General features: G+C 21.8%; 5 protein-coding genes across 7 annotated transcripts in view; 2 read left to right on the top strand and 3 right to left on the bottom strand.

Moving 5' to 3' along the window:
• The window catches only part of LOC552244 (probable pathogenesis-related protein CaO19.6200), a 70524-nt gene extending 67045 nt beyond the window's left edge, over positions 1-3479 (bottom strand). The window contains exons 1-2 of one of the 2 annotated variants that reach the window (XM_006570943.3): positions 3332-3479; positions 449-544 (exon numbers count right to left, since the gene is read on the bottom strand). In XM_006570943.3, the coding sequence (XP_006571006.1) occupies positions 449-544; positions 3332-3357 (122 nt within the window). In that variant the 5' untranslated portion in view covers positions 3358-3479. The remainder of the gene's footprint in view (positions 1-448; positions 545-3331) is intronic. The other variant, XM_006570944.3, reaches the window with a different exon arrangement.
• Positions 3480-9175: 5696 nt separating this feature from the next.
• LOC725881 lies at positions 9176-10639 on the top strand. The gene is made up of 3 exons (XM_006570953.2): positions 9176-9533; positions 10280-10423; positions 10505-10639. Exons 1-3 carry the CDS (start codon positions 9359-9361, stop codon positions 10552-10554), a joined length of 369 nt encoding a protein of 122 aa, XP_006571016.1. The 5' UTR covers positions 9176-9358; the 3' UTR covers positions 10555-10639.
• A 764-nt stretch (positions 10640-11403) lies between these two features.
• Positions 11404-17406, bottom strand: LOC725813. The gene is made up of 9 exons (XM_001120478.5): positions 17133-17406; positions 13560-13678; positions 13348-13459; positions 13145-13272; positions 12864-13069; positions 12401-12696; positions 12082-12328; positions 11635-11826; positions 11404-11531 (listed from the first exon to the last, which is right to left on the bottom strand). Exons 1-9 carry the CDS (start codon positions 17188-17190, stop codon positions 11429-11431), a joined length of 1461 nt encoding a protein of 486 aa, XP_001120478.2. The 5' UTR covers positions 17191-17406; the 3' UTR covers positions 11404-11428.
• LOC413898 (protein YIPF6) lies at positions 17244-21248 on the top strand. Of its 2 annotated transcripts, none has more exons than XM_026441162.1 (8): positions 17244-17374; positions 19437-19675; positions 19897-20025; positions 20246-20324; positions 20400-20442; positions 20511-20642; positions 20862-21019; positions 21104-21248. In XM_026441162.1, exons 2-8 carry the CDS (start codon positions 19646-19648, stop codon positions 21217-21219), a joined length of 687 nt encoding a protein of 228 aa, XP_026296947.1. In that variant the 5' UTR covers positions 17244-17374; positions 19437-19645; the 3' UTR covers positions 21220-21248. The 2 variants fall into 2 exon arrangements, with proteins under 2 accessions (XP_026296947.1, XP_016768363.1); XM_016912874.2 differs by lacking the exon at positions 17244-17374 and adding an exon at positions 19156-19337.
• On the bottom strand, positions 18056-19279 carry LOC107964653 (coiled-coil domain-containing protein 134). Its single transcript, XM_016912873.2, has 3 exons — positions 18969-19279; positions 18520-18729; positions 18056-18421 (listed from the first exon to the last, which is right to left on the bottom strand). The coding sequence occupies exons 1-3, from the start codon at positions 19168-19170 to the stop codon at positions 18075-18077; spliced, it is 759 nt and encodes a 252-aa protein (XP_016768362.2). The 5' UTR covers positions 19171-19279; the 3' UTR covers positions 18056-18074.
• Positions 21249-21521: the final 273 nt, after the last annotated feature.

Genomic DNA, 21521 nt, shown 5'->3' with positions numbered 1-21521 from the left:
ATATTATTGAAAGTGTAATAATTTTAAAGTTCTTAGAGATCGTACTTTAATAATTTTGAAGATTTGCAATAAAAAATATTTGTAATATTTTATGATAAATTACGATTTTTGGAAACTTGTAGATATATAATAATTTAAAGTGTTTAGATATTATAATGAAATATTTTTGATACTGCAGAAATTATTTATTTTTATAATTTAATAGAAAATTTTAACGAAATTAAATTAAATTATTGTTCCAATAAATATCACGATGCATATAATTGCAAAAATAATTTTTTTAAAGTAATTCCTTCAATTTATCAACGTTTCAAATAAACCTTTACCTATCTCTATATGAATGATTCATAAAAATATTTCATTATCTTATCGACATCACATTTTTCGAAATGGAAAATCTAATCGTCAGATTGCAATAATAAATAAATAAAAATAAATTGGCACTTACTCCAGACTGAGATTTTCTATATCCTCCCAAAGATATTCCACACTGTCATCCGAAAAAGCATGCCCCTTCAATGCTTCTTCAAAATACATCTTCTTTCTGAAAATACAAAATATAAAATATATTTTTTTTCTAAAACAAATGTTCTTTTTATAACGAGCTCAATTTATTCGAGACAATGACACATACGATAAAAATGGCTCATCATCGTGGCGGACTATTCATAAAACACAATGACAGCTACCCTCCAAAGGCTCTTACATAATAGCTCCTTTAGAGCTTAAACGAGTTTAATTGGCTCTAGCATTGTTTTTTTTTTCCAGCGGACGAGTTAATGAAAGGTTCACGCGAAAGCTGCATTCTTCGAGTATTCAAAAACGTGATATATATATATATATATAAATTACTGGTAATTAAATGTTTCATGAAAATTCATTTGTAATATTTTCTAAAAGAAAGTAATCTAATACAACTAATCTATATTTATAAATCACGCGAATGTGACTTTTAAATCACATTTAACAAATAAAATATCTACAAATATAAATTTTATAATTTTAAATTACATTGATAATCATTTGAGAAATAAAATATATCATTTTCTAAGTGTATACAAAATTCAATTCTTCAATTTCAAAGAATAAAAGATCTAAGCGAAGACAAGATTAATATAACTGAATATAAATATAAATATAAATATAAATATAATAAAAAAATATAATAAAAAAATATAATAAAAAAATATAAATATAAATATAAATATAAATATAAATATAAATATAAATATAAATATAAATAAATATAAATATAAATATAAATATAAATATAAATATAAATATAAATATAAATATAAATATAAATATAAATATAAATATAAATATAAATATAAATATAAATATAAATATAAATATAAATATAAATATAAATATAAATATAAATATAAATATAAATATAATAAAAAAATATAAATATAAATATAAATATAATAAAAAAATATAATAAAAAAATATAAATATAAATATAAATATAAATATAAATATAAATATAAATATAAATATAAATATAAATATAAATATAAATATAATAAATATAATAAAAAAATATAAATATAACTGAATATATAATTCATAAAATTATAAAGAATTTGTAAAATTCAATTTGACTCGCAAATTCATTTTTCTACCAGATAAATGATTTATTCGTTGGAAGTCACGATTCGTTCGAAATTCTTTACACGATACCACGAAACGTATAAACATTGTTTTATTATTAATCGTAGTTGCAGAACAGTGCAAGTTTCATCCACGTTGCAGCATGAATATATTACGTGGGTAGTGCGAGCCACTCGGCTCGGGTCACACGAAGACGAGGTCAGTGTAGCATAATGTCCTTGTGCCATATCGCGGTCCATACAGTGATTGGAATGAAACCATCGAGTGTTTAGAAACGAAACCAGGTTTGACGCCAGGTCTTGACAAGACTTCTTGGTGTTCTTGTATCGTCCAGACGGCCGAAAGCGATGAGAAAAAGGGGGCCAACAGCCCGTAAGAAACGTGAGGAGAGAGTGCATCCATTGGTTACGACAAAGGCCGTTGCACTCAAATGCATCGGGTTTGTCGCGATTCGACGAATTCAATTCTGAACGATTTTTCGAACGGCGAGAATCGAGGAGAGAAAGAGCCATTTGAAATTCAAAGAAACGGAAGTAGAAAGTGGAAGACTGAAATAAATTTTAGACGAGAGATGCATAAAGGTTAGGTTAGGTAATTTATTTTCGACTGAGAGAAAATTTATAAAAAAGGATTTTAAAAATAATAATAAAATCCAAATTTTCTATTTTTTTACAGTTTCATCATAATAATTTCTAATTATTGTAATTGTTATTCAATATTTTTTTTTTTTTGAATGCAATATGCAATTTGTATTTAGTATTTATTGCTAATTACTAATTGCTCGAGTGGATGTTTTATAAGTATTTCCGTATATAATTTTATGTACGTTTCAATTGAGATATGATAGATAATGAATGCTGAACGTTGCAATCATAATTTACTTTAGATATTAGATATTAAGTCTCGAACGACTAATCATATTTTATATTGATACAAAATGTGATAAATATAATATTTGTTCAAAAATAAATTGCAAAAAAACAATTACAATTGGTATTGATATCCTTTTGATGATCCAATTGCAGAATAATCTTTTTAAGAAGAAATTGTTACCTGATTCAATAATACAAACTGGCTAATGCAATATGAAAGTAATTTTGTTTGATTAACGTATACATTCAGTTTTCTACAACTTTATTCATTTTTTATTTTCATAGATCATTGTAATTGACTATGGATAATTTTTAACTTACACATTATCACATTAATCTTCATTGTTTTTATATGATTGTCCAAAAATAGCTAATAATCAAGCTATATAAATTAGTAATAATCGTTTTCAAACAAGAAACCTGTTAAATATATATTTGGAATTTAATTTCATATAATAAATCAATAATAAATTAAATATAATATATATTTATTGGAAATATTTCAATTTTAATTGATTTCAAATTTATTTTATTACCTGTTTGATAACGAATAAGTTATTCACTTTACCAAGAAAAAAGTAAAAGTTATTCCAAGAAAATTTCTCAATGGAAGTCAAATAAAATGTCAATAAAATTACATTTACGATATACGAAAGTTTTCAACATTATGTCAAATCATAAACTATGTCAAATCTAACGAGATCAATTCTTCGTGCGTGGCGATTGACAAATTGAACGTCGCGAAAGAGAGAAACATCTCTTCCAGCTAGACGAATTCTTCGACAATTTGTAGCGCGGAAATGGGAATAAATTGTTTACCAGGGATCGTAAGTATTACTTACTCTTCGTTAAAGCCTGAAGATGACATCGTCGACGTCCGTTGTTAACAAATTACTTGTGCCGACAATGCGAAAAAAATAGTCTCAACCCACGTATATATAACAGAGCACTTCAGTTTCGCTTTAGGCTATTACTAAGTTAACCAGTTCACTTGGTGCATTTATACAATACTAACACTCGCTGATAACAAGTCTTTTCATGATAGTGAACTTCAAAGCATTTCATTTATCTTGCATTTCTTAATATCTTAATTATTGCTAATACAAAAAAAAAAAGAAACAATATTAGATTATTTCACTATGAATCCTCGTTCATGAGTTTTTTTTTTAGGTTATTTTTTTTAAAATTTCGAAGATTAATTTTTCTTTCATGATAACGATATATAATCTTGTTATTTTATTTAATCAATAAAGAATGGATTTTGAATATGTATAACAAGATATTTGTTAATCGTTAAATTACTTTGAAAAAGCCATTATAATTTACAAGAGCTAAAAATTTAGATATTATTCTTTGTTTTCTGTATAAAACATTTATTCCTTTCCTTTGATATTTCAACACTTTTAGCAATCTTATTTTCATTGATGTTAAATAATCTAAAAGTAAAAATGTTGTAATAAAATTTTTTTATTAAGATTTACTAATATTATTTAAAGCATTTTTGTTCTAAGATTTAAAAATAAAAATAGATATTTAATTTTGTCTTACTTTTTCTTATTCAATTAAAATAATTTCCTTTAACTTCGATAGTTTGTAAGATAACCTCAATATAGCGAGAAAACGATCTTATCTTCAAGTTATTGTTGATTGAAAAATGATTCTCATTTATTGTTTATATTTCACCTATTAAAGAAATTTCTTTATGAATAATTTTATGATTTTGATTTACGATTTATTATCAGTTGACACAAAATATTATTAATCACTAATATTATTATCACTAACCGTATATACGGATACACAAAAACATTATTTGAATCGAGATAAAAAATGTACAGCAATCGCCACATGAAAACTGAACATATATACGTATTAAATATGTTACGAGTTGAATGAAAAGTGGATCAGAACGTCTAAATACTTGCGGTGGACGTTTGTCGTGACTTAGAAAGTGTTAATCGTGAAATTGACCGACGTTTCCGTTTACGCGATGCCTTCAAGAAAACAGATTTATCATCGCCTGCTATATTGATAAATAAATCTATCGAAGCATATATATCTCGAAATTACATTTGTTAGAATTGAATAGAGCTATTGAAAAAGTAATAATAATAATAAAAAGATGTTAATGCATTTTTGCATTCAAAATTTGATGAAACTAGAACTTGACACAAATTTTAATATGTATAGGACGTTCTAGTTTACTAAAATATTTCAACTTATTTAATAATTTTTTAAATTTAATCAAATATATAGAAATAAAATATAGATGATTAAACAATTAAAGGAATGGTGAATTTTTCTTATGATTTTTTTATATGTTTTATGATTGAACTTTAATTTTTAAATTTATTATGATAGAAGGCATATTAAAAAAATTTGTTATACAATTGATATTTTAAAATTGATTATTATATTTATTATTATAAAAAATTACAAAAGAAACAAAAATTAAAAATATAAAAATAAAAATATAAAAAATTATTAAATTATTGATTATTATATTTAAAAAAATTTTTTTATATATATTATATAAAATATACAATTATATATAATATATCATAAAATAATATAATATAAAATTAATAAAATACCAATAGCACATTATAATACTTAATGTTCAATTCTAAAATAATCGTTTGAAGTCAACTGACAGCCATCTGACCGTTTTTTGATACATTAAACTTTGTTTACCGAATAACAGTTACCGGGTGAGAAAAGGTCATAGAACTTTAGTTTCACTATGATCGCGATACTGTTTTGACGTAGGAAGTTACTCGAGTTTGATTTTATGTACAATTTAAATTCATGTAAAAATTTCATTTAAAACTTTTTTTATTTTTATGTATTTTAAATACATTTATTTGTATGTATGACATTATAGTAAAAATTTCACACGTTTTATTCGTAAATATCAATATATTTCGTCGATATTATGAACGGATGAAAAGCTCTTTTTATGCCATTTTACCTGCGAACGGTAAGTTATATGAATTCTATCATTATTAATTCATATTATTTTTTAAATATAAATATAAAAAATAGATTAAAAATATATTATAAAATTTGAATTAAATTTTAAAAACTTATAGAGTAAATTTTAAATATTTATTTGTATATTATTATTGTGTATATATTAATCAAAATTCATTCAGATATTTATAATATTTAACATTTATTCAACATATAACTATAAAAATTATTACAAATTAAATTATTATCAAAATCATTATTATATTATTATAAAAATTTAAAATATAATATAAATATAATATAAAAATCATTTTTTATGCTATTATTATGTATTTATCATCATATTATTATAATAAATTATATAAATAAAAAATAAAAATTTAAAAAATTGTTAATAATTAAATCATTACATATTATGCATTTATGATTCATTATTATGCATTCTTCATAATTATTCTTTGTATATATTGATAATTAATGAATTATTAATATGCATAAATAAAAAAATTAAAAGTTATTGTATTATAAATTCATTAGTTATTTTATTTTATAAATATTATTTGTGTAAAAAAAGCAATTAAAATATTTTAGCATAGTTATAATTTAAAAAATCAATATAAAACAGTTAATCTATTTTTAATTTGTAAAAATATATATCAATTATTATATTTATTATTGAAATAAATTATTAAATACATAAATTAATAATAAAAATCTAAAAAAGTGCTAAATTACTGATCAATATATTCAAAAAATTGGTTTTCAAACAATCGGCAAAGTACGTATACGATCGTTGAACTTCGTTACTATGATCTTCTATAAATACGAGGTAAGTCGCGCATAATAATTCATTTCTCTACAAATGTATCCGACGAGTAGATCACAATTATAACATTTTAAATAAATTCTGACAATTTTGAAAATAATTTTTGAACATTTATTTTTACATCTATTCTAAATAAATATTCAATATTGTTGCAAGTATATTACATATTATTAATTCATTTTTTTTAAGTAATATTTATTTATTGCTTTATTTACTTTTCCATTTAAATAAATTTATTTTGTTATTTATTTATATTTTTAATTTTTAATTTATTCATTCATTTATTTTTTTATTTTCATCTCATTCATTGGTTTATTTTTTTATTTTCTTGTACATTTATTTATTTAATTATATACTTTAATGATATTTTTTAATTTATTTTTTCATTTATATTTATATATTTATTTATTTAAACATTTATTTTTTAATTTACTTTCTTTAATTATTTATTTCTTTATATATTCATTAAATTATTTAATCATTCGTTCATTTTTTTATTTTTTATAATATATGGGTCTCGATGCGTAATCACCTCCTCGTCGGTGAGACCCGGTAATTGGCATCGCTTTCCAAAATTTAAAAACTATTTTACAAATATTTTGTTAAAAAATTTTCGAAATATTTTAAATATTTAGAAATATAAGATATATTTTATCAATGATAGTTTTCAGAAAGCGATGGCAAGCCAAGAATTACGCACACTTGCAATCCAGTTTAGATTTTGCACTTGATTTCCTTTAATTATTTCAATCATATAGATTGGATTGCAGGTATTAATAAAATAAGTTAATAAATTATATTACTTAGATTAAGATCTTAGTAGCGTATCAAGATACACTCTTTTAACTTAAAACGATAAATAAAAATTTTTAATTCTTTTACTCTCTCTCACTTATATTCTCTTTTTCATTTTCATTGTATTCGTCCATGTCGACTTTCCATTCCATTATAATTATTCGATTCGTTTCTTATTTTCTTCCTCAATTTATCCTTATTTTTGTTGTTATTGTTGTTTTTTTTTCATCGCTTATTTCAAGTCACCGTCAATTACATGTTATGCACGGTGGCATGAAGCATTGTTTAACTCCCAGTCGATGATTTGCGCTCTGATTGATTGGTACCTTTTGGCACTCGATCAGAGTTTGGTCGTCTTCATAATTCGATTCCGGTGATCAAGAATTTATTCCTTGCTCCTTGTTGAGTCGCCGGGACGTAAGTCGTTCCGCTAACACACCTCTGTCAACTAGTCACGACTGGCGAGTATTGTTTGTCCATTGACTTTCGTAAGTCTGATGTGAGTCGACGATGATTCGGTGATTCTTTCTTTCTTTTTTTGTCAATCGAACACGTTTTCATTTCTTCTTCGAATATTAATTTTTTTTTCTTGCTATTTTCCTTTCAAATATTTGTGTTTTGAGCATTATTTTTAAATTAAATTTTAAATGGTGGTATTTTAATGTTTTTGTTTTAAGTGTTGGACGAGAAATATTACAAATAGATTTTATACTTAGTATTAAAGTATTAATATTAAAATTTAGATTAAGATAGTTTGTAAAATGGACGATGTGGGAAAACAATGAACAATGGGATTTCATTTTTTATTATAATTTTAATTATATTTTTGATATATGATCATTATAAAAACTAATTGTATTAATTGTTATAAATAATTTTTATATTAATTCTTTTATATTTTAGGATTTTTTAGTATATTTAAATTTTATATTAATTTCTTTTTTCATGTTGATATATGCTAATCTAATAATTTAATTAATTTTTTACTTCTCTGATTTATTTGTTTTTTTTTTGTTTAATGTTTCTCCTAATTTTTCTGACTTTTCGTGTTTATTTAATGTTTGTATATCTATTTTAATCTTTGTTTTTTATTTTTTTTTCAAGCGGATCTTAAAATATAGTTATTTCTTTGTGATAAGATCTGATAATTATATCAGTTTTTATAAATTATTCTTTGAAAAATTTTCTTCAAGAATTTTACAAAGATTAATTTCTAAGAAAAATTGATATCAAGTTAAAAACTATGCAATACATGCAATCCAATCTATTTACTTATAAAATTTATTAAAATTTATTATTTTAATTAAAATTTAATTAAAATTTCTATATTAACATCCACTATAGTCTAAATTGAAACGAAACATAAAAGTATCAATTTTTTTATTCTTTCATTTGATTTCAATGTCTATTTCTCGAATATTTATTCTTAATATTTATTCTTTAAATCGTTCTCTAAGTCTTTTCTTAATTTATTATATATATTTATATTAAAATTTATATCAAATTCTTTTTAGAGAAAAAAAGAAAAAAAAAATAGTAAAAGAATAAGAGATATAAATAAAGATATTTTATTTTTAAAATTTATTCTATTTTTAAAAAAATGTCAAGAGATGGCGCTAATAGTTCATTTTTATACTCTTCTTTTATCGTCTCTTATCCTTTCTTTTTATATTTTATTTGTGACACTCTAGAGATAGCATTGATATATATTTAATCTCATGTACGTTCTTGTCTCTATTTATTTTATTATTTATATTAGTTTTTTCTTGAGAATATAATACTGATTTATGATTAATTTTATATCATTATACAACTTATAGATTATAATTTCAATAGAATCAAGCTTCTATTTAATTGTTATATATCGTAAGTGATTTTAAAGAAATATTTTTAGCGTTCAAAAAATTTTTTGCATTTATTTCTTGAAGTAATATTTATTTTTTGATTATTGAATATCAGAACCTTTCATTGAATTATTGTCAATATGTCAATATCATGATAGTCAAATATTGTAATCTAATATATTGAATCAGATTTGTTCATAGAAAATATTAATTTTTTAAAAATGTATCGGTTACTTGGTTTCCTTTCGATTCTTTTAAATCAGACGAGGTAAACACGTGATGATACTTGTATGCGTATGCGCAAAATATGTGATTAAAATAGTTACGTTACGTATGTTATAGTTATTGTGATTTTAAAATTTATGTATTTTATTTATGAATAACAACGTTTAATAATTTGTTTGCGATCTCTGCTATCAATAAACGAATAGATGGAAGCGAAAGAGGAAAATTTTTCTGCTCAATGGGCACTTGATCTTCTTGAACCTACACCATTAGATCGGTCAAACTATATTTTTAAATATTATTTAGCACCAATTGGTGGATTTACGTGTATATTTGCACAAGTGGCGTTAAACAAAATTCAAAGAAAGCCTACATATGCCAGTACGTTTATAAATTACATTACATTTTTAAAATAGGTTAACATTAACCTAACAATAATAACTTTGTCAGGATATTTTAAAATAATATTGATGAATTTTATTTTTAAAATTTTATTTATAAAATTATAACAAAAATAAGATATTAGATGACAAAAAATTTGACATTTGACAAAAAATAAATTTTTATATTTCTTTGCTATTCTTTATTAATTGTTATTACAAATAGCAATAATATATCGTTAAAAATTGTTATTACAATATATATATTTTAATTTTGATCAAATATGATTTATAATCTTTGATCTATTTTAGTATTTTCTTTCTTAATAGAAAAAATTAATTTTTACAAAATACCATTATTTTACAATAATTTATTATTTTCAAAAAAATAATAGATTAAAAATGATTAATTCTTTATTATTAAAATAAAAATTAATCAATGATATGTATAATTTTTTCTTAGTTTAAAATAATTTACGATAAGTTTTTTTCATTAATATTTTTTAATTTAATGTTAAATATAATATGTATATCAATATAAATATAATAAGTATATTATTGTCACATTATTCATTCTCATCTTTATTATATAGTATAAAACAATAAATTTTTTAATCTTAATGTAATAGTTATTTATTATTAATTGTATAGGTTATTTATATTGATATTCTTTAAAGTCTAATTTTTTTTTATATCATGAAATGATATTAATGATAATATGTTAAAAATTAGATATTTAATTGTTAGATAAACCGTATATGTTACTTGGATTTTTGGGTGGTAATCTTTTTGGACTTTTCATACATAGTATATTTGAAATAAAATCTGCAAGAAAAGATGCAATGATGAGAGATTACATAATACGTCATCCAGAATATTTTCCTAAACCAGGTAAAATTTTATTATTATAAAAATTTGTGTTATTAAATTAAAAATTACATTTATAAAAATTTATTTAATTTAATATTTTAGAATATAAAAAATATGCAAATATTCTTGAGCCATGGACTCCATGTCGTTAAAAAACAGTAATGTATTCATTCTTATTATGTAGCATAATTTTTTCTATTAATAGTGAATAAAAAGTGAAGTAAATGGATATTAAAATATGTATGTTTATTTTTACCACTTATATAAATTTTTCCTAAATATTTCCTTTTAAACTGTAAGGAACAAAAAACGATATTTTATTTCAGAATTTTTATATTTTTTTTAAATTTTGACATGAAAAATAAATTATCATATTTTTTAAATTTTTCCATTAAAAAAAAAAAAAAAATTTTTTTCATGCGAAATAGTATGCAAGTTATTGTATTTTTTAATATAAAATTGAGGATGATTTTTAATATTTTTTTTAATAAAAATTTACATTTCATTCCTTTTTTTTCCTATATAAATAAAAGTGAAATGAATTGAAAATAGAATTTAGAATGAAAAATAATAAATTCAGCATTATTTTATATAAAATATTGTTATAAAATATTTAAAATATTTAAAATATAATATTTATATAAAATATTTAAAATATTTAAAATATAATATTTATATAAAATATTTTTATAAATATAAAAAAAAAAATATATTCATTATGTATAAATTAAAGTTAATAAAATAGCTTTGTAATTTCAGTATATTTTAATTTGCAGTTCTATTACAGGTATATTTTATTGCATGAGTACTTACATTATCAAATTTATTAATATTTTGAATATTTTTGAGGATAATTATATTTTTTTTTTTTTAGATTCTTTGTTTTTATAAATATGTTGTTTTGAACTGCATTTAAATTGAAAAATTTTTACATTTATCATATGTATTTTATATTTATATATTTTATTCATATAAACAACAACAAAAAGAATTAATTCTAATTATCATTCTAAGTTTTAAACATTTTTATTTTTTTTCAGGATTATAATTATCATTATATAATCCAGTTCCTTTAGAATCTCCTAACCAGGGATATTTATTAGGACACTCCCTACATGTTTCTAGGTACCTATGAACATATATTTTTTATTATTTAAGTTAAAAAATACCAGATATAATATATAATATATTATATATTATTTATATATATATTATTATATATTATTATTTACCTTGTAGTAGTAAAATTTGATTCTGTAGGTTTGAAATCTAAAGCACATTTATTTGGATTGTTACATGGTGGTCCAGGAAGATTTTCTTTCCTTTTACATGACCATCCTTCAAAATTATTCAAAGATTTTATTGGTTTTGGATCAGTTATCCATGTTAATGCTTGAGTGGCTGTTACGAAATATACATCAGGTCTGTAAATACATTATTTTAATAATTTATAAAAATTTTCTAAAAATATTAAAATCTACAAATTATTTCTACATTAAATATATCTTTTCCTTATTTAATTTAATGTAAGTAATATAAATAAATTAATTATTTCATTATATTGTTTTTAATTCTTCTCTGTATATTATTTTTAAATAATATAATATATTATTTTTTAATAATATTTAAATAAATGAAACCAAATATAATTTTATGATGTAAAATTATTTATCACTTACAAGGTTACTGCCCAATCAAGAAATTTTGATAATCCACGTTCAAGTTCCTTTATTTGAAACCAATTAGTATGAAAAGGCATCATATATGGTGCTCTATTTTGTTCATAATAACGGTTAAAATCTTCTTGTAACCATTCAAAAACTTCTTCAGGATCATGATTATGAAGCACACATTGATCCAAGTAAGGACAATGTCCTCCTTCGTAACTTTCAACATAATGTGCATTAAGTGGTAATTCCCATACACCTATAAATAAATGAAATGTTTTTCTTTTTGTTATGAATTTTATGATAAAATAAATAAAATTACATTTATTACCTGGAAATGATTTAGTAGGACATGTGCCTGCTTTACATTCATGTGGAATTTTATAATCAAGTGTATATGGCCAAATTGGTACTTTTAGTGGAGAAATTCCAATACTACTATCATATATATATCCAAAATCTTCCACTACTTTGTATTGAGTATTTCGACCTGGTTTTAAATAAGGAGCTCTCATGCCTACAATTTCACTTATTGAAATATTGCTAAAGTGTTTAAGTATTTCTCGCATTCCTATCATTTCTCCAACCCATTCCTCATATCCTTTATCCTCTAATCCCTTTTGTAATCTATGCAATAAATACTATATATATAAACATCAATATATTTTTTAAAATCTCTTAAAAAAAAGTAACAAATTAAAAGTAATTGACACAAAAATTGAATTGTATAAAATAACACATTCTCTTTTCTTTTTTCTTCTTTTTAAAATAAAAAGAAAATAACCAATATTTACGATATAGTTTCAGTAGCAATTTCATGTCCATCATGTGCTAAACTTTGAACCATATTATAATTACAATATTCATGAGAAATGAAGAATGTGCCTTTCAAAGGACAATTATTTGGATTTAATCGGTCAGTAGCAAATATCTTTTGGTAATGATCAAAATTATTATGATTTATTGCTCCATCAAATGTCATTATTATCATTTGTGGTGTCTGAAATAAAAAAATTTGCATTAAAAATTTCCAAAGTAATTATTAAGAACAATAAAAAAAAAAAGAAATATGTACTTCATCTGGATGAAGACCACCAGGAATTATTGTACCATCTCTCGAGCAAAAACAATAAGGTAACTGACAGTTTGCAGGATCACATTTTTCTGCTAAATCAATTGGTGGTTCGGTGATAGGTGCTGGAGCTGATATTAAGAATAAATTTTACATTAATATAAAATTAACTCAGTTTATGATTATTAAAAAAAAAAAAAATTCACTTGTAGCAATAGGTCCACAACGAGCTTCATTTTTAAAAGTGCAAAATTTACTAATGTCGTCAAAATGTAATCCTGATGGACACCTGTTCAGATATGGGTACCCGTCAACGCACTGTTGAAATTACGTATAAAAATTTAATCGAAAATTATTTGCATTATATATTTTATAATTAAATATTTATTATTATACTATTAAATTTCAGTATATTCACCTGATAAAATCTTCTACATGTTGCTGGGTCTGCAAAATTACCATTGCCTTGACCTTCAGGACATTTGAACTCTTCATCTTTCCTTTCTTCATCTTTCTTTGCATTTTTCTGTCCACAAACTAAAAATTTATATATATATTAATATTATCATAATAAATACGATGAAAGTTTATAAATATTTAATATGATTTATTTTTGAAAATTCTGTCTTACAGTTAAAATTAATTCGAAAAGATCGATATAATCATGATCACAAAATTATTGTGAATACAAAAAATAAATATTTACATTTACATTTTCAAAAAGATATTAAAATTAAGCAACAACAAAATTTGTCTTGAAAAAATGCGTCTTTAATTAAAAAAAAAAAAAAATACATAAATAATTTTATTAAAAAAGATAAAATTTTTAAAATCTTATAAAAATCTTAATCGAAAAAGAATCAAAAAGAAAAACATACTAAACAAATAGTATTTGTAAAAATGAAAGTTGAAATATTAGGCATATTCATATATATACGGATCAATAGCAAGATCAAGGTCCAATATTGACTCACAGTTAGATAGTTTTGAATGTAAAATACTTATTTTTTGCCAATGATAAAAATTTTATTCGTGTCATTCACAATACATTTTTCTCTTTAATAAAAAAAGAATTAAATTTTGAATTTTTTTTTATTATAACAAATAACAAATAAAACTTAAAAAATTTAAATTTTATTCAATCATTCATTATTTTAAAATTATATTCAAGAAAGTCTTTAATAAAATATGCAAACTATGGAATGCTTTTGAATCGAGTCTTTTAATCTTTTCTTTTAATCGTCTAGTTGGTAAAAATTGTCATTTACTATATCGACATTCCTGAAGACATATTAAATAATGCTAGGAATCTATAATTATAGAAATGTTTTTTATTTTACAAACAAATTCAAAAGAACATAATCAAATGTAATGCTATTTCTATTTATCTTTAAAACAAAATATTTTCGAATGAAATTATATATTTGATGATAAATTTTTTTTATTCAATATTATATTGTAAAGTTTCTTTTTTTATTTTACAATAAGAATTTTAAAAAATTTTAAAAATTTAAAGATTTAAAATTCCTATTAAATTAAATGCAATTCTTATAATTCATATTATATTATAAACTTCGATATTCATTATATTTAATTTTTGCATCATACATATATTTTAAATTATTTATATTATTTATATGGAAAAAACAAATCATAAAATTCAAGGAAAAGTAGTTGAACATATTTAAAGTGAAAGAAAAAGTAAATAAGTAGCTATGATCGAGTCAACGAATGAGGAAATTACGTGTGGTCGGGCATTTAATTCAACGAAGGAAGATTCGTATTCGAACACATTGAAATCTTGTGCAGATGAACTGTCAGGAGAAAGTAGTATTCCAGGAAGATCTCAGATCTACGATTTTATGATAAATATAAGCATTAAATGCACGTTAGTTTATTTAGGCATAAACAATTTTAACATAACAAATTTTGATTTTATTTTGTTATATTTCGTATTATCTGAATAATGTCGATTGTACTTGGAATATTTTATTTCAAGAATTCACAATATATTTATTCAAAAAATATCATATATATTTAATTTTTAAATGCAAAATTTCATTAATAATTATATTTACTTTATTTTATTTTCGATATATTTCGATATATTATTAATGTCATTATAGTATATATCGATTATCGTCGCGATGCATCCTATGTCTTTCCAATACAAGTATTAAAATTTTTTCTACAAAGTTGCCCATACCAATCGAACATGCATATTTATAAAAGTTAATCATCTTCAGAACAGGTTATACATATACATATAGGAACGAGTTTCACGTGTGCACAGATGCCAAAAAGCATCGGATTTAGCAGTTAAGTGGAAAGTGAAGGTACTGCTCTGGCAATGACGTTGTGGTAAATCGTTCAGGTGCAAGATTTCCATCGGCCATGGTACACCTATACTGTCGCAAATGTACGGTACACCATATACGTAAACGTTGAAACTTATGTAAACAGCAGTGAAATCACCGACCGGGAACCTAATTTAATGGCGCTTCTCCCGTGTCAGCATGTTTGGTTGGTTCTTTGCTTCTTCTGACTTCTTGACTTTTATCTGTGTCAACTTTATTTACACCGTGACAATACAAGAAATTTTTAACATTTTATGGAAATCTTATTTATCGTAAAAATATTTACATACCAACGCGCATCTCATGAACTCTCAACAAGATTCTTACGAATTTTCTTTAAAACAAATTCAATATTAACTAGAAATTTTTGCATAAAGAAAGTGTTTCGTATGCATAACTAAAATTGCATAACTTATTTTCTAAAAATTAATTAAAAAAATCATAATTATAATTATAATTTAATATTATTAAATATTCTACTTTTTGATTACATCTCGTTAAGATACTTTTATAAAAAAAAATAAATGAATATCTAATAATTTTTTAAATTAAATTAATATATATATATATATATATTATATTAATTATTGATTTATTATCATATTATTATATTATATTTTTATTATATTTTTATTATTTATCATAATATTAAATTGTCCTTTTTTTATATCTTATTTATAACTTTTTAATTTTTTATTTAATACTAGATTTATATATTTTTTTTATTTATAAAATACATTAACATATTTTGACTAAAAAATTTTAAATATCAAATATATTAAATAAAGAAGTAACGGAATTTCTATTAGAATATAATCAGTTAATAATTATTCTTGAATGTATAATTAATATAAATAATTTTATTCAATTTGTTCGATTTTAAAAATTGCATTAGATATATAATTTATTAATAAAATCTTTCGTGAAAGGTAAAGAAATCTTGAATTCGATTAATAAAATTGATAAATATCAATTTATAAATAATATATTGTGATGTTTGTTTAAAATTAATATTAATTTTCAATCATTTGTTTTCAATGAATTTATTATCAAATAATTATTACATATTAATTTAAATATTAAAATTATTATTTTCATTTAATTCTCTTTTATTAAAATTCTATAAGATTTTTACCATGAAATTGCAAATTATTAATTCTAAGAGAATGTTCACAGAAGGTCATTCTTTTATTGCATCGACATTACATTTCTAATATATCTGAGAAACTATACTGATTGATTCCATTATTTTAGTAATTAAAAGATTTTTAATTAAAATGAGAAATGTAAATGATCAAAATTTCAATTTATATTTAACATTTAAAAAATTAAAAAAATATAAAAATAACAATATATGATAGAATCAAACTTGTTCATTCCTTTTTTATAAAATTGATTGCAATTCAAAAACTTGCTCAAGGCAAACAAGAACGATTTACAAGTATATAAATTCCCTACACATATCCGTGCAATCTTAAAAATCTATTATCAAGCGATTATTGACAGATCTTAAACCACAAAATTTCTCTTAACGATGAAAAATCACTATAGAAGGAGCTAAGAGTTTTATATTGTTTGACGGATTCGATCTCTCATTCGATCTCTCTTTAAAACGAGCAGCTATATTTTCATACCTGAAACAATGATGGACACGATGACGTACAGCAGTAATTGACTTTTTTTCGACATCATTCTTCACAAAAAATTGCTTTTTTTCAATTCTCGTTAAAGATCGATTCAATTTACACAGCACTTGCAACCGAAAATAAATTTCTACGCACACTCGTCATCGACGGACACTAAAAGAAAGTGTCACGACACTGTTGCTCAGGATTTACCAGCAATGGTGTCTGCCATGGACTACGGGGACCAGACGGTAAGAACCATTCTTAGCTCATTGGCTGACCACTTTCTACCACTCTCGTTCGTTCGAGAAATCTTTGCTTTTATTCGTCTTTATACTATTCTGTGGTTTCGTAAAGTCTGCAAGTTCAGATTTTTGACGATTATAATTTGTTGATTTTTCAAAAATTTTTCGAATGATCTCGAGACGAATTTCTGAAAGTTTTTTTTTTATTTTTTTCTTTATTAAGAATTTATTAGTTTTACTGTTGTAAACCGTTCATGAAAATTAAAATTTTTGAGAGAAAAATTATAATTATTGTAATTTAATTAATTGTAATTTAAATATTCATATACAAAATTTTTTTATGATTTTATTTTTTTATATTTTTATATTTTTTAAAACTATCTTTATTTATATTATATTATATAATTTTATATACGTATAGATACATGAAAAATGTATAGTATACAACATATAAATAAATTAAAATTTGATAATGATAATGATAAAAATAATGATAAAAAATGGAATAAGGACATAAAAAATATTATTTATTAAAAATAATAGCAAACAGTTATATTTTAAAATTTTTAATTTATATATATAAAAAATTATAGATAAAGAATTTTTTACAATATATTAAATATTTGAAAAATATATAAAAATATATTTTATTATTATAAATACAGATACAAATATGCAATGAAATATATAACATATAATATATAATTTATAATTCAATTTTAGTTATTTGTGGTATTTTTTTCTGTTTTTCTTTTTTTGCTAATTTACTTTTTTTTATTTTTCCGCTATTTTCTTTCTCAAGATTAGTAGACTGCCAGTAAGGATTAAAATATCCTTCTTTGCGTTTTATCACATTTAATTCTTGAGATGCTAAATGAATTTTAGTAATTGTTTCCAAATCTAATAAATATTTCGTTCGATATGTGAAATTTAAAGACCAATTTACGATCGAATTCCATTTTTGTTGTGTTTTAAGTATACGATGAACAATATGAGGAAAATGAAGAAGAATATCTCCAAAAAATGCTGTATTTTCTAATGTAGTAGATATTGCTAAAAAAAAAAAATATATAATTTTTCAATTTTGCAAAAATTTTTTTTCTTTAAATATTTTTAATATATTTAAATATATTATCAATACAAAAAATTACCATTTTGTATGCTAATATTTTGCGGCAAAGATCTATTATCTGGATTAAAACCACCACTTTCGATTAGTATTTTACTTGCTTCGATTACATTAATCATCTTTTCACCGAGAATTGTGATCATTTTGTACAAACGTTCATAATTATCTATTTTTTGAAGACGTTTGATAGCTTCGGTATGTTCCTTGCGTTGATATTCAAATGATTTTTTGACTAATAAAATTTTAGTTAAGGTTTATTTACAAAATTAAGTAATGAAGCAATGAAAATAAGATAATATATCATATTTGCATATATTTTATATTATAAATAAATAATATATAACAATTTCATGTGATCTATATAGATATACCTATATAGATCCATACTTACAATATCAATATATTATTTAATTAAAACAAGAAAAATAAAAAACAACAAACATAATAAATATAAATATTTTTAATGGATACATAATTCTTCGTATACTTTAATTTGAGATGAATTATTATGCGGCTTCTTGCTAATTTGTTGCTTTTCTATAGTTGGAGAAATATCTTGCGCATGTGCAATATATGTCAACATTGACACGACTACAATATAAATGAGAACGCGTGGCATATTATCGAATAAAAAACTGTTTGAATATAAACAACGTAACGATAAAATACTCATATTGAGACAAGAAATAGTTTTTAATTGTTAGTGATCTTCATATTTTATTAAGAACAATTATATAATCTTAACCAATATTTAATTGAAGGAGCAAAATCACAAGTTTACAAATGCGACGTTATAATAGTGCTGCCACCTATTAACGTTAATATATCGAATGTGTCAACGTTAGTGTCGAAATTTTCGAAAATAGTTAAAAGATATGCAAATACATTATAATTATGTGACAATAATTTAAATCATGATGTATGTATGTATCTTTTTAGATTTTTTTATTAACATCATTCTTAAAAAAAACCAGATTGCATTAACTTCCTGTACATATAATAATAGTGCAATATTTAAGATATTAAGAAAATATTGAAAATTTAATTCAAATAATATACATATGGCATAATGATTTGATCTGCTATGACGATATTTGCATTTGATATCCAAATAATTTTATAATTCGAGTTACATATCGACAACAAATATGGCAGCGACAGATGATACAAAACTCGATGTAAGTATATTATAAGTACTTATGTGATACTGTATATTAGACATGATATTTTTTATTTTTCTTTAAGTACATTTGCTTTTATAATTTTTAAATGTTTTTAAAATGTTCTTATATGATTAATTTTTCAATAAAAATATTGAACACAATAAGTTTTTCTTATATATACAATAAATGAATAATAATAAACAGATATAGTAATATTAATATATTTTAATTTTAAGTTTAAAGTTACAATGGAATATGCTGATCCTCAGAATATTGAAGGTGAATTAACAGTAGGAGCCAAACAAAAATCAAATCTTGGAGAACCTGAATTTAATACTTTAGATGAACCAATCAGAGATACAATTGTAAGTAAAAAAAAAAATTTTTTATATAATATTACTTGAGCATGTGAAAAACTTTTTATTATAAATTTAAAAAAAATATATCAATTCATTAATTATTATTTAAGTTTAAAATAATATAATTTTTATTAATTATATTTATATTTAATTTTTTCATAATTAATATAAATTACTTATACTTTTTTACTATTTTTACTATTACTTATACTTTTTTAAATTACAGCTGAGGGATGTTCGGGCAGTGGGTAAAAAATTTTATCATGTTTTATATCCTAAAGAAAAAAAAAGCTTATTGAAGGAATGTAAGTTTTTAAAAATATATTTGTATTATAAATTATTATTTTATTTTTAATTAACAAAGATATTTTTAATTCCAGGGGATCTTTGGGGACCACTAGTATTATGTACATTTATGGCAATGTATGTTCAATATTTTACTATGTTCCAAATTTTATTTTTTAATTATCATAAACTTTTCATTATTTTAGGATATTGCAAGGTTCTTCTGATACAGCAAATAATTTTAATGATGGAGGACCAGAATTTGCAGAGGTTTTTGTAATTGTATGGATTGGTTCTATGGTTGTTACTTTAAATTGCAAATTATTAGGTGGCAATATGTAAGTATTAATAATTATAATGTTGCATGAATTTTATGTATATAAACTTGTAAAAATTATTAAAGTATTGATAATTTTTTTAAATTATTTGAAAAACAACTAATTTATTTTGAAATCTTTTTATTTCATAAATTTAAAATATTATAATAAAAAAATGAAAGCAAAAGAAGTTTCTTTTATTTATCATATTTAAGAAATATTTTAATATATATGTTATAGATCTTTCTTCCAAAGTATTTGTGTCTTAGGATATTGCTTGTTGCCTACTGCCATTGCTTTAATTTTATGTAGAATTATATTAATCACAGAGCAAACTACTTTCTTATTTATTCTAAGATTCATTATTACTATGATTGGATTTATGTGGGCAACATATGGTTAGTATAAGTTTGTTAAATTTAACACATAAATTTTTATCATATTTTTAAGTCTGTTGCAAATATGATTTGTATACATTTTAGCATCAATGGTATTTCTTGGTGACAGTCAACCAGTAGGAAGGAAAGCTTTAGCTGTATATCCAATATTTTTATTTTATTTTGTAATTTCATGGTTAGTTATATCTCATACTACGTAAAATAAAATATAAAATAATTATAACAAGAAGACTGTACATTTTTTCATATTTATGCGTAAAATAAAATAAAAAATTGCAAATCTAGGAAAGCTTTAAAAAAAATTCATGATATATCAAGAATTGTAGATAAAAATTATTATTGTATATTAGTTATTATTATGCATCTTAGGAATTCAAATATAAATTTATATGTCAATTATCCAATTATACATAAATATATATATAAAATATTAATTTAAGGATAAAATAACAAATAATAATTAAATAAATTATTATCAGATTGTTATATATTTATACATAAA

This window comes from Apis mellifera, linkage group LG6 (genome assembly GCF_003254395.2).
Source record: "Apis mellifera strain DH4 linkage group LG6, Amel_HAv3.1, whole genome shotgun sequence".
Taxonomy (NCBI): Eukaryota; Metazoa; Arthropoda; class Insecta; order Hymenoptera; family Apidae; genus Apis; species Apis mellifera.
Note: the sequence above shows the minus strand (reverse complement) of the source record. Positions and strands in the feature narration are given on the sequence as shown.